Here is a 12,999-nt window from a genome sequence, read left to right on the forward strand (position 1 = left end):
GCCTTGATTTCTCATCCAACTCAGTTGAATACCACACTAATTCTCTTTGACCATTGATGATGTTGTGGATGAAGCGTTCCCATGCTGATCACACAGCATCTTCCGCAGACACTATGAAAGGATTACAATTACAGCAGACAATTCACGAGCCAACTTGTGCAGTCAAGTGATGAGTTTCAATATCAGCCAGAGCCGGGCAAGCTTGACAAACAGTAGGTGATGAGATTTTAACCCAAAAGCCTAAATGAAACAAGCACGCAGGAGCCTGTGCCAAGGAAAATATGAAATAAATGCCCCAAATATGAGAGCTGTCGTGTTAGATAAGATTCCCTGGGCAAATAATGGATGAGACAACCTTCCAATTCCCTCCTATACCTTGCATCTTTTTTTTTTTCCAGACTAACAATTGTCTCCATCCTCTCTGTATTCTGTCTGGCCAAGAAGAGTTGATCCATGGATTCCTAGACCAGCTGCCTTGTTAAAACTTTAATACCGTCTAAATTTCACACTCAGCGGCTTCATCTTCGCTTGAAGGAACATTAAGGGTCTTCAAATCAGATTAGGACGAATTATGCACGGTGTCGAACATTCCGGAGAAAGGAAATGAAGTCATTTCAACATGTTGCTGGCGTTACATTTACCCGTCACTGTGGAAGAGCCCTCTCTGGGGTCTGTTGACAAAAAGAAAGATGGATTTTCTCTTGCTTCAAAGAGCCGCAAAATCCTCCTTTGCACATATTGAGGAAAAGGAAAACAAACCCACCCCAAATCCCCAGGTCACCTTCAAGGACACACATCCGGTTAACACACTCCTAAACTGCAACACAAAGATGTCAGGATAAATCCACTTCGGATCAATGATTTATATTTAATAATTTAAAAAAAAAAAATAACATTGAATTTTCCATCAAAATGCGGGATGCAATTTCCCACTGTTCTTTGTTGGAGGAAGTTTCAGAGAAACCAGGCATTGGGAAAGGAAAGCTGAGACACTGCAGATTATAAATTAGGTTGCATTGGAAATGGAACAGCCAAGGAGCAAGGAAAGGAAAGAAATAGGAAGCGAGGAAAAAAAAAAGAACGTTAATGTTAAAGCAATTTTTATCTTTTTTAAAGTTTTTTTTCCTACCTATTACCACCTTATAAAACACCATTTACTGGATTTCATTGAATTCAATAACTGCCATTGACGGGCTGGATGTGCGAGGGGCGAATGAGCGAAAGAAAAATTCTGTGTTTTTTAAATATCAATAAACAAAGATTCTGCCTGCCAGCATGGACACGATGTTGTTATTTTTTGGAACTGGACGTTTATCTTCGTCAATGGCAGGCAATGAGTTAAATAATGTTTTTTTTTCATCTTTCTTTTGTTTTGACATCATATTGATTTATTAGTGTATTTAATAAAAAAAAAAAAAAACATTAAAAAAATTATTAGTAATAATAAATAATAATTAGGGCTGTCAAAATTATCACGTTAACGAGCGGTAATTAATTTTTAAAAATTAATCCTGTTAAAATATTTGACGCAATTAACGCACAAATACCCTGCTCAAACAGATTAAAATGAAAGCACAGTGAAAGCTGTACTTGTGTTTTTCGGAGTTTTGCCGCCCTCTGCTGGCGCTTGGGTGCGACTGATTTTATAGGCCTCAGCACCCTTGAGCAATGACATCAACAATGGCGGGCTACTAGTTTATTTTTTGATTGAAAATTTTACAAATTTTATTAAAACGAAAACATGAAGAGGGGTTTTAATATAAAATTTCTATAACTTGTACTAAAATGTATCTTTTAAGAACTACAAGTCTTTCTATCCATGGATCGCTTTAACAGAATGTTAATAATGGTAATGCCATCTTGTTGATTTATTGTTATAATAAAGAAATGCAGTACTTATGTACCGTATGTTGAATGTATATATCCATCTTGTGTCTTATATTTCCATTCCAACAATAATTTACAGAAAAATATGGCATATTTTATAGATGGTTTGAATTGCGATGAATTATGATGAATTAATTTTTAAGTTGTAATTAACTCGATTAAAAATTTTATTCGTTTGACACCCCTAATAATAATATAATTATAATTGAAACCTGAAATTCATATATGTGGACGTCTTGTTTTGGGTAATGATTGTCATACCTGTACACCAAATGTTAATTGTGTGCCCTATATTAGCCAAAATGTGATGTCTAAGTATGTGGTGTGAATGCCAGGGCTTTATGGGCCAAAAATAATTATCAAAAATAGTCACTTGCCCTTATTATTAGTCATTGGCCCTATTAAGGGTTAGGATTCTAAGTGTCATCCTGTACAGCAGTGGTCCCCAACCTTTTTTGCACCACTGACCGGTGTAATGCGGGCCTTCTTTTCACGGATCGGCAATGTGTGGCAGAAAATGACAGTAAATATAAAATAACACGTCTAGGCTAAAAATGAATATTAAATGCAGGGAAAATGTCACTCACCATACACTGAATAAAACCTTTTTTTAACAGCGGCCTTTCCTAAAAAATTGTTGCTAAATATCCATGGTCGCAAGCATAATGAGTTCTCCAATGGTGAAAGGTTTCTTAGCTTTAGCAATACGGTTCGCCATGAGGTATGATGCTCTCAGTGCATTTGCTTTTGTTGCCTCGTTTGCTAGCTTTAAGCCACATACAGTATTATTCAGAATGGGCTTGGTTGTAGGCTCCTATTCTGGCTCAGCAGGTGGCCTTTTCCCCGACGTTTCCCCCCAAAGACGTCACTGCTCGCAACACACGTCAACATCAGCTAAAGTTACTGTTTACATTGACGGGTGCTGGGCTGCTATCGGTGTGCAAACACCATAGTAATTGCGGCCAACCACAAGATTGCAACCTATACAAATCTTTACTCGGATTAGTCTATAGAGTAGACAGAGATATTGATGTGTCAAGAGCCACAGGCCAGATTGCAGTCGTTAATAAATTACCGTATTGGCCCGAATATAAGACAGTATTTTTTGCATTGAAATAAGACTGAAAAAGTGGGAGTCGTCTTATATTTGGGGTAAAGACATCATACCCATTCACGACGCTAGATGGCGCCAGGTATCAATTAAGTGAATGCTGAACTTGAGGAGTATTGATCTGTCATGACGGATCTCAGCTACTCTCAAGTTTAACCAGTTTGCATTATTTTATTGCAATGTTTTTCCTTATTCAGATTTGTTTCAAGACTACAGTTACAGTTTCCTCACTTTGATGGTTAATGCAGTTATTGCAATTTTGTTGTTTTATCACAATAGATTATATTATTGTTTTATCATATACAGCATATTATATAATATTAAGATTTGAATGAGGCAAAATAACATGATTTTTCTCTCAAATATATTGTTATAATCATTTGTTTCAGATGTACTGTCATTATTTTCTGTATAAAAAATAATTTGATGTTCAAAAAGTCTTTTTTCAAACTTAAGTCTTGAAAAAGAGGGGGTCTTCTTATAATCAGGGCCGTCTTATATTCGCGCCAATACGGTACTTGTTTCTCTGTGGCCCAGTAGCAAATGCGCCACGGACCCGCACCGGTCCATGACCCAGTGGTTGGGGACCACTGATGTAAAGGACCCTCTCAAAAATGCTCCTATAAATAACATCACACAGTCTGTAAGCTTCAATCTCCCCTATAATAATGCCTTCGTCTGTCTCACCCTTCCCATCCTTATTCAAGGCAACTCCCTTCTTTTTGGTCTACCTCACAAATCCCTCCATAAACTCCTACTGGTCCATAAATCAGCTGCAACTCGATTCTCCCACCACCGCAATTTTACAACACCTCGACCGGCTATTGGTAAAATTTGAAATACTTTTCACAATCCTGTTCGCTTCTAAGACTAGCCATAACTTCACAAAGCTTACAGAGAATGGATGGATTTTAAGTCTGTCACTCTGGGAATTGCATTTAGTGGCTTTTATCTGTAAACATGGTAGAAGCTGCTGGCTAGGCAGCAACTTTGGGTTATGTTTTGTTGTTGTTGTTGTTGTTTTTTTTAAGCTGTTTTGTCAATGCTTTACTGACGGAATCAATCTCAACGACAACATTAGTCAAACTTTTAAGACAAAGTTTCTGAGGTGAGAAAATAAATCATTTAGAGATATCCAAAGGTTTCTGATCAAATAAATGCATTTTTATTAGAGCGTGTCTTATCTCATTTTGAAATGCCATTAACTCATTGCCTGCCACTGACACCAATAAAACATCCAATTCTTTTAAATTGGGAGGACAGGCTGTGAATACTCATCTTTTAATAAACTGACGACAATAGACATCCAAACTGTTTTGACTGGGAGGGCTGACGCTGAATGATCAACATGGATTTGGCGTCTAGTGCCGTCAATGGTAGCGGCTGAGTTAGGGTTAGTTCCTGCATCCAAAAGAAGCAAAAATAAAATCATTTTGGGTACCGGTACATATTTTTGGCAACAATGATTACATTTAATAACAGTGTATGTTTTAAAAACACATCTGTAAAAAAAATCAAACTTCTGCCACGTTTTTATTCCATTCAGTGGGCATGTTGCTCTTTCTCACACAGGATAAAGAATACATGCTTTGAAGTCTATAACATTTTTTAAGCCTGTTTTTTTACCAATAAGATTAGTGGTTTTCTCAAATTTATGCTCGCAACTTGAGGCAAAATGATCGGCCAAACAACTGCTTGACTTATGAAAAACTCATAAGTCATTAGTATCTCAAAGCTCTACTAAAAATAATGTTAAAAAGATTTTTTTCAAAATTATTCTTCACATTGTTGGGCAAGGACGTTGAGTCAAACGTCTGACCACAATTCAGAGTTTAACCTGTGATGTAGTTTGTGATTCTATGAAAAGCGCTTTATCAAAAAAAAAAAAAAAAAAAAAAAAAAAAAACACTATTCAATAGAGTGTTAATCTTGTCAATTCTTTGTATTCAAAAGCAAAGATGTCCTTGCGAAATGCAGTATCTTTTAATGTTATCAAGCAGTAAAAATGTCCCACCGACCGCTGGACAATAAAAATATTCCAATCATATGATAACACAAGCTATGAGGCTCCTCTATCTTTCAAACTCCAAATAATGACAATCACGACTCAACCCTTGATGCGCCTCTACAAAAACATTAAACAGATTTTTTTTTTCTTTGACTGGAACCAATTTACCATCCAGAATGTAGATATAAATGGCAGAGCAATCACACGCATCACACACATCATAGCACATGACCCTGGGAACACCCTCAATCCATTTTCACACTAAGGAAACAGATAGCGAGCTTAAAAGTGGAAAGGGGCGCTCAGCGGGACTTGTCCCCGCCGCCACACTTCCATTAAGCCGTAACACCCACTGAATACATCTCTCCGTATTTATGTGTAAATCTATCACACTGGGGTCATGAATCCCCCTTGAGGCACAACCGACACTCCGGTCAATGGATTTGGCGCGCCGTTTGGAAAAGTATTAGGATGGAGCATTACCTGGTGGCACTCCCTCTGGTGCTGCACGGCGCCCACGTCGCCTCCAATGGGCATTTGCTCTGACAGCTCCTCGTCCTTCGCTGTCAGCCATTCGATTATCTCCTGGAGGGAGAGCTGAAGCTTTCCGCTATTGTCGGAGATGGCTTCGATTCGCACCCTGCAAATCGACACAAGGAAAGCAACATTTGGTTATTTTAACGTAATTTAAATTTCTGATGTGTCGGCTACGTTCTATTCTGAATGAAATATTGAAATTTGGCACTAGCACATCAAAGCATTTAGTTTTAGAACGTGGTTTGTAGTTTCCTGAAAATTGACTGATGCAAAAGAATTAAAAAAATTAAAAATCACCACAGCCAACAAGAAAAATTTGAAAAATAAAACCGAATATTTTTAGTTTCTCAGACATCTGCACGCTGTCCCATTTGTCACATTGCTGGCATGAATCATAATCAAAATGCCTCCTCTCATTCCCTATAAATATGTCGCAAAAACAAACAAACAAACAAAAAAATACAGTTCAATTACATTCATAGAAAAATTCAGAAGTATAATAATCTTTTGTTTCTTTTTGCTCCAATATAGTATCTAGATAGAATTCCCAATGATGGTGCAAGCTAATCACATTGTAGTGAGAATAAGTTATTCATTAATAAGTAATTCATTATTTGAGCTGACGTATTGTTATTGTTGCCAGCAAAACACAAAACAGATAACAGCACTTTTTCATGATTACCCTTAATTACACTCTAGTGAGGATAAGCAGTATAGAAAATGGATGGGAATTTAATTACCACCAACCAGCATGTCATGTCACTGAGGAAAGTGTTACAGCAGCTGGCATTAAAGGGACATTAAATATCCCAGTTTTTCATTTACAGAAGTCAGCACTCCAGCACTATTATTACTGCACTTCACATACCATCAAGTGCAAGGATAGCAGTCAGAAAAGCATAGGTGAAGTCATTAGCATTTAGAAAATATATCAATATTGTCCCAGATGTCCGAGACATACGGCAGCACGACATATGTGTCGCCAGAACTGAGAAAGGAGACCATAAACCCGTTTTTTTAAACGCATGTTCGCTATTAGCACGCGTTCATCAACGGGTTCACTTCAGTTCACATTAGTGAGTGAAGAAATGGAAGTGTAAGGCAATTTTCTGCAAACTGAATTTGGCACACACGAGCGAACACGAGAGACGTGGGATTACATCAGAGATGCCAGCTGGAGGGAGGGAGCTACACGCAAGGAAAGTGGCTAAGTATGAAAAGATTACAATTAATTGATTAGGTAATAATTAGGTACACAGGCAGTGTGATAACAAGTTTGAGTGACAGTGTCAGGAAGAGACTGTATTTATTTAATAATATGGAATGATTACTAATGAGGTTAGAGTTTAAAATATTGCATAATCAAATATATTCCGTAAACACCACAATACAATACACACGCAACAATGCTCTCCAAAGATCCACTCATTCACTGCCACTAATGAACACAATCTATTTGAAATGGGAGGACTGGCAGTGAATCATCACGTCTCAGTGCCAGTGATGGCAGGAGATTTCAATCCATTTTAAATGGGGTGGCAGCAAATGATAAAGAAATCAGAGCGTATTTATTGTTTTGACAGTAAATAAAAACAGAATATATGCTATCCATTAAAATTGTATTATTACTAGGGCTGTCAAATGATTAAAATTTTTAATCGAGTTAATTACGGCTTAAAAATTAATTAATCGCAATTAATCGCAATTCAAACCATCTATAAAATATGCCATATTTTTCTGTAAATTATGTATATATTCTGTAAAATAAATTGTTGGAATGGAAAGATAAGACACAAGATGGATATATACATTCAACATACGGTACAAAAGGACTGTAGTGGGCATTTCACTCTACTGTCATTTAAATCTGTCTATGCTGTCCTCACTCCGAAGCGTCTACTTTTTCCAAAGCTAGACAGCTAGTGAACGACGCCTTAATAATTAGACTTCTTCCTTTTTCATCTGATTTATTAATAAAATGGCCTCAAACCATTGTCCTCTTTAGACCGTTGTAAAACTACAAAAAAATGTACACAAGCTTAGCACGCTATACAGGTTCACTAAACATAAACAAAAAGCGTCTCATACAAAAAATATAACATTTCGCTTACTAACATAATATGTACATTCTTTACAATAACCATACTTACGGACGAATCTTGTCCAAGGATCATATAAGCACAACATTATCAGCCCGAGACGTCGTGCAGCCATAATGAACTGGAAAGAAAACAATAAACCATGTCGCAAAGCGACCACAAGAGTTCGCTGTTGGACAGCACAAAAAGTCATGCTGTAAAACTTACCAAAAGGCAGAATACTTTCTGAGCGGGACATGTGCGTTAATTGCGTCAAATATTTTAACGTGATTAATTTAAAAAATTAATTACCGCGCGTTAACGCGATAATTTTGACAGCCCTAATTATTACTATTATTATTATTTATAAAATTTTAAAGTACTATGATCTTAAGTATCCTTATTCATATAGTGTGTTCATACCTGAAACACCTGAAGTGGAAATCTAATGACACAGGGTTTCCCCCAGTAATTTTTTAAGCCTGACAGGCCATCAGGCCTTTTTGGCCCGAACCAGGCTATAAAGAGTGCCACCAAAGAAAGAATACATATTTTAAATGCATTTTAACAGCATCTAGATATGTTTGAAGGCACAATGACGATATATTATGGTCGCTATGTGAACAAACTTATCCAAGGTCTCTCCCTTTGCAGTGAATTTGTATTTTTGTTTGTTTATTAAAACTTTATTTCAAGACTGTGCTGTACTGGAAATCAGAGCCGTATAAAGAGAGTCGCGACACTAGTGTTGTATCGGTCGCGAACGATTCGTTCTTTTTGAACGAATTGTTTGGGTGAACGAGACCGAACTAATCATCATCTGCACTGATTCGTTCTATGAAGTTGGTGGCGCTTGTTCGCTGCGTGGGAGGGCGTTGAGCAAGCGGCAGCGTCTTCTGACATCGCACACGACCAATCAGACGCCAGCCTCATCGCGGGCAGGGGAGGGAGCGGAAACAGAATCAAGGCGTCTGTCACTCATTTCCACGTGTGGCCAATAAGCAGCCAGCGTGCAGGCAGGGGGGAAAGACTGAGTTTTGTCACTTCCCGTTCAGTGATTCGGTCCTCCGGTTCCTGACCTAGCTTGCTGCTAACTTGACTTTCCAGTAATGACTATGCGGTGAACGAGTCATAAAATGAAAGGAAATGACTTTGTCACATATTTGTTAACGTGGAGCCTATCAAATGCTGCTCAAACTGACAAAAACACCACACAAATCTAGCGAGCATGGTTTAGTGTTCTACTTTTCTCAACAGACTCGGGACTGTACCTATGACGATATACTATCAAATTTACAGTAATTTAAAACACGCGTAGCTACGAGGCAAGCAAAAGCTGAGCTGCGGTCGCGTGACGGCAGTGAAGCGGGCAGAGAACTGTCACTATATGGAGGCTTCATGGCAACAATATTTACCTCATATGTGCACAGAAAAAAAAGAATATTTAGTATGATCACCATAATACTGATTTGCAATGAAACTGTATATACATGTCAATTTTTTCCGAGTGTTTTATTTTTTTTTCGTGTCAGAGGGTGTCGGTTGGTTTGACAAATTATGTTAATCCGTCCATCATGTGCTACTCAAGCGCCCAAAAACAAAGCGCGCGGATACGGGAGATGTCGCAATATGTCTACATTTTTCTTAGCAGACTAATGAGAGTAGAAAGGCGACATCATAAAGAGCAAACAATTATTTCTCGTCAGCATTTGACGATCTGAGATGCGGGGACGACAGGGGAGCTGACCGGATTATTTTATTTATTAATACCAGTGCAAAAATTCAATACGATCATCTTAACCCTTGAGAGTCGAAGGCCGGCGCGTCCTCAGCGCACGTCGTCTTTGAAGCGCCCTCACGTTTTAATTACGTCACCCACATGCCGTTGGTTGGTCTCGTTTTAAAGTGCGGAAGTTGCGGTTTACTCTCGTTATTATTTGAAGTCAATCGACCAACTAGAACGTGAGATATTGTCATTTAAGTTTTATAGTTTTATTGTCCTCTCAAAAAAACATTAAAACGCTGCATGGATCATTTGTTTATGTCTATATTTCCATCATTTCTAGTCCTTTTTCAAAACGGAAGCTCCATGAAAAAAACACAAATCAAACGAACCCTTTCGAAGTCACAGTGGAAGCACAAAATGCGTTTTTTTTTTATTTTATTTTTTATAAATATAACTGCGGTGCGAGGTTCAACCGAACGAGAGGGAGGAGGAGTGTTCTGAAGCAGCGAGGTGGCGAGCGACGGCCAGTTGGATACTGCTGGATCGAGCAGCGACTTTGTGTGACTTTGACAATGAACGGAAAACTAAATTTAGCGCAAGCAATTGTGCTTCTGATCAACTTGAGGAAGAGGATGGTCCAAATTCGTCATCATCGTCTTCTTCGGAAGAGTCCTCGAGTGAAGATAGTGACGGATTTGAACACGTGGGTGACGCCATCGACGAGCAGAGGTAAACCAACTCACTCTTTTTTTTCATGCTGAAAACGTTTCTTTTGAAAGTTTCTTTTGATATTGCAAGACAAAGTTAATTTTGATGCAATATAAGTGTGTGTTTGTGTATATAATAATAAAATGTGCATATCAGATCAAAGTCGTACGTGCACTGTGGGTATCCCAGGCAGGAATTTATAATTTGTGGTGTTCTTCTTTCTATATGAAGATTAGGGATGTAGCACATATTCAGCTATGGTATTCTTTCTATTGTCATACATATAGATTTCCATTATTATTTATTGCTGTATATATTTTTATTTTATACTTTATTATTTTCATAAATACTGACTTATTTTCATGTACATTTATAGTGACAATGACAGCAAAGTGAAATGAAAATGGAAGGGTGGAAAGAGGACCGACACCCCATGGAAGTGTGAGCTGTGTGATGTAGCCGTGTCTAATTCCAGGACGAAACTGCTTTTCGGAGTGGCATGACTGAAAAAAATTTAACTTGTTTATTGTAAATATTTTTGAAAATGCTTTTTTCCCCCCAATGTTATATATATATTTTTTTCCCACATCAATCTTCTCAATTTGTGTATATAAATGTGTGTTCAAGAAGCTTGATTGTGTGTACATAGTTTTCATCAGGCGATTGGCCGCAATACCTAAACTCATAAAGAGATGGCCTCTAAACACTTTTTGTGTTAGATGGTATATATTTTTTCACTGTTCTTCACTGTTAGGTCTGCTGTATATAATCTGTTTTGACTGGAGCATGTATAAAGGCAAAAAACGCCTATGGCTATACCTGTTGTTTATGTTGAATTGTCAAATATAAGACTATTTATTCTAAATTTTTTTGGTTGAATGTTCATCCTAACATGTTGAATAAATATTACAAAGTTTCAAAACGGTTCGTTACGCATGTTTGGTTGTCAATTGGACATCAATATTAAAAATTTTGACAAAACGATTTTGGAATTTTTGGTCTTTTTGGGCCCAAAATGATGATTTATAATTGATCAGTGAAGGAAACAACAATTTGGACATGAAGTTCAAGGTGTCACAAAAAAAGGGACCAAACCAGGCCATCGTAAACAATTCTTTCTTTGAAATATAAAGGCAACTTCAAAGGCATGCAAAATCAGACAAAATAGGCCCAGACCTGAAAGGGTTAATAATAAAAAAACAAAAATACAACAGAGCGAGAGGTAAATATGATGTGTTGGTCGTTCCATATTTAGAAATTAAACTTTCGATTTATTTTTATTTTCGTGACAGCAAGCATGCCGCGTTGGCTAGTAGCAGCAGCATTGTATATGTGAGCAAGATCATGCTAAAGAAAGTCCGTGCGCCCCCGACCCCAAGCCCCCACTTCCCCCTCAAAAGGAAAATGTTTAACCGTGTCCTAAATCGAAATGCAAGCACGAGCCATGACTTTGAGCCCATAGAACTAGGACAGACGACGCGGAAGTTCTCCCTCGCTTTTGCAGCAGCGGGGGAGGAGACGAGGCTGTCTGTGAAAGCAGAATGATATCGCCTGTCACTCATTTCTTAAACTACGACGAGTGGTCAATGTGCAAGAGAGGGAGGGACCAAGCAATGTCACTTCCCGTTCAGTTATACTGCAAAGCTGTCTTTGGTGATTCGTTCGGCAACGTCACTTCCCGTTCACTAACCGAACGATTCATTTGGGCGGGGAGGGAGATGAGGGGGGCGAACGATTCGTTGAGCGATTCGTTTGAACGAATCTTTTTACTGAACGATCCGGAATGGATTCGTTTACTCAAGTGAACGACAGATCCCGTCATTACGCGACACTCCCATAGGGATCCGTTATACAATTTTACTTCCGGGTTTTCCGGGTTACGGCGCCTCGGGTAGTTCTAAACATGGCTTCGACGAGGGCGGACCGCATTCATACGAATGGCTGGCTGCCAAGTATATTCGGAGGTAAGTTGATGATAAAAACGGTCCCTTTTGAATTTTCAACAGTCTGTATTATATAAGAGACGCTTTATCATGTATATGTTGAGCTTTATCTGTATGTTCGTGGCGTAACTATACATATTTTAGATTTATGATGAGCGATTTTCTCCCACTTTTTAAGCTGACTCTGCTAACTGGGAATGTATCGCCAGGGATAAATTCATTAAGTCGCTACCTCTTTTAAATTTTCAACTCTTTCAGAGGCCCTTTGTGACGTTCACACTCATCTATATTTGTGAGTATTGGTAGACGACTGGCTTTCACGTGCTAATTAGCTCGATTTTGTAAGCTTTGAACTAAGGTAGCACCCTCATGGAAGAGTACCAAGTCAATGCATGACAACCTTTATTCTTTACACCAAAATGTTCAACATTATTATATTTTAGAGATCTGTATAGATTGAAAAGTGATGTCAACAAACAATAAACACAAATTTATAATAGAAAATTAATTTAATGTTTTTTGTTTTGTTTTTTTTTTAGGTCACATTTTCAAGATCCGCTTCTGCTGGGGACTTCTGCTGGTGCCTGCTGGCTGTGGGCACAAATCCCATTTTTCAAATAGCAAAAAACATATTATAAAAGCCTTTTGTTTCACGTTTTGACGGCTGACCATTGCCATCCTTTTTTTCTGCTACTCTCGTTCTTTGGTGAAACCATGCTGCACAACCAACCATCACAGGCCACTGATCTATAAAATGTTAGGTGTAAACAATGAAACATGACACCAATTGTTCAATGTCATGTTACAGAAAATAATACAATTTTGTTCCGGTGTTCTGCCAAAATCTGCTACGGCAAAACATCCTATATTAGTCGAATTTGACACCCAAAGTACTACCGTGCGCTCTAAACTTGTTTTGTTTAGATGCATACAGGAATAACGTAATAAAAAATGCCTGCAGAAAATACTTAAATGTAGTTATATCAAATAAGGACGGTTTA

At 38.0% G+C, this 12,999-nt stretch overlaps 1 protein-coding gene across 3 annotated transcripts in view; it reads right to left on the reverse strand.

Moving 5' to 3' along the window:
• The window catches only part of drp2 (dystrophin related protein 2), a 271,520-nt gene that overhangs the window by 117,630 nt on the left and 140,891 nt on the right, over positions 1-12,999 (reverse strand). For all 3 annotated transcript variants that reach the window (XM_057851078.1, XM_057851075.1, XM_057851076.1), the window contains exon 3: positions 5,490-5,646. In XM_057851078.1, coding sequence (XP_057707061.1) covers positions 5,490-5,646 — 157 coding nt within the window. The remainder of the gene's footprint in view (positions 1-5,489; positions 5,647-12,999) is intronic.

The sequence above is a fragment of the Corythoichthys intestinalis genome, chromosome 11, assembly GCF_030265065.1.
Source record: "Corythoichthys intestinalis isolate RoL2023-P3 chromosome 11, ASM3026506v1, whole genome shotgun sequence".
Lineage (NCBI taxonomy): Eukaryota > Metazoa > Chordata > Actinopteri > Syngnathiformes > Syngnathidae > Corythoichthys > Corythoichthys intestinalis.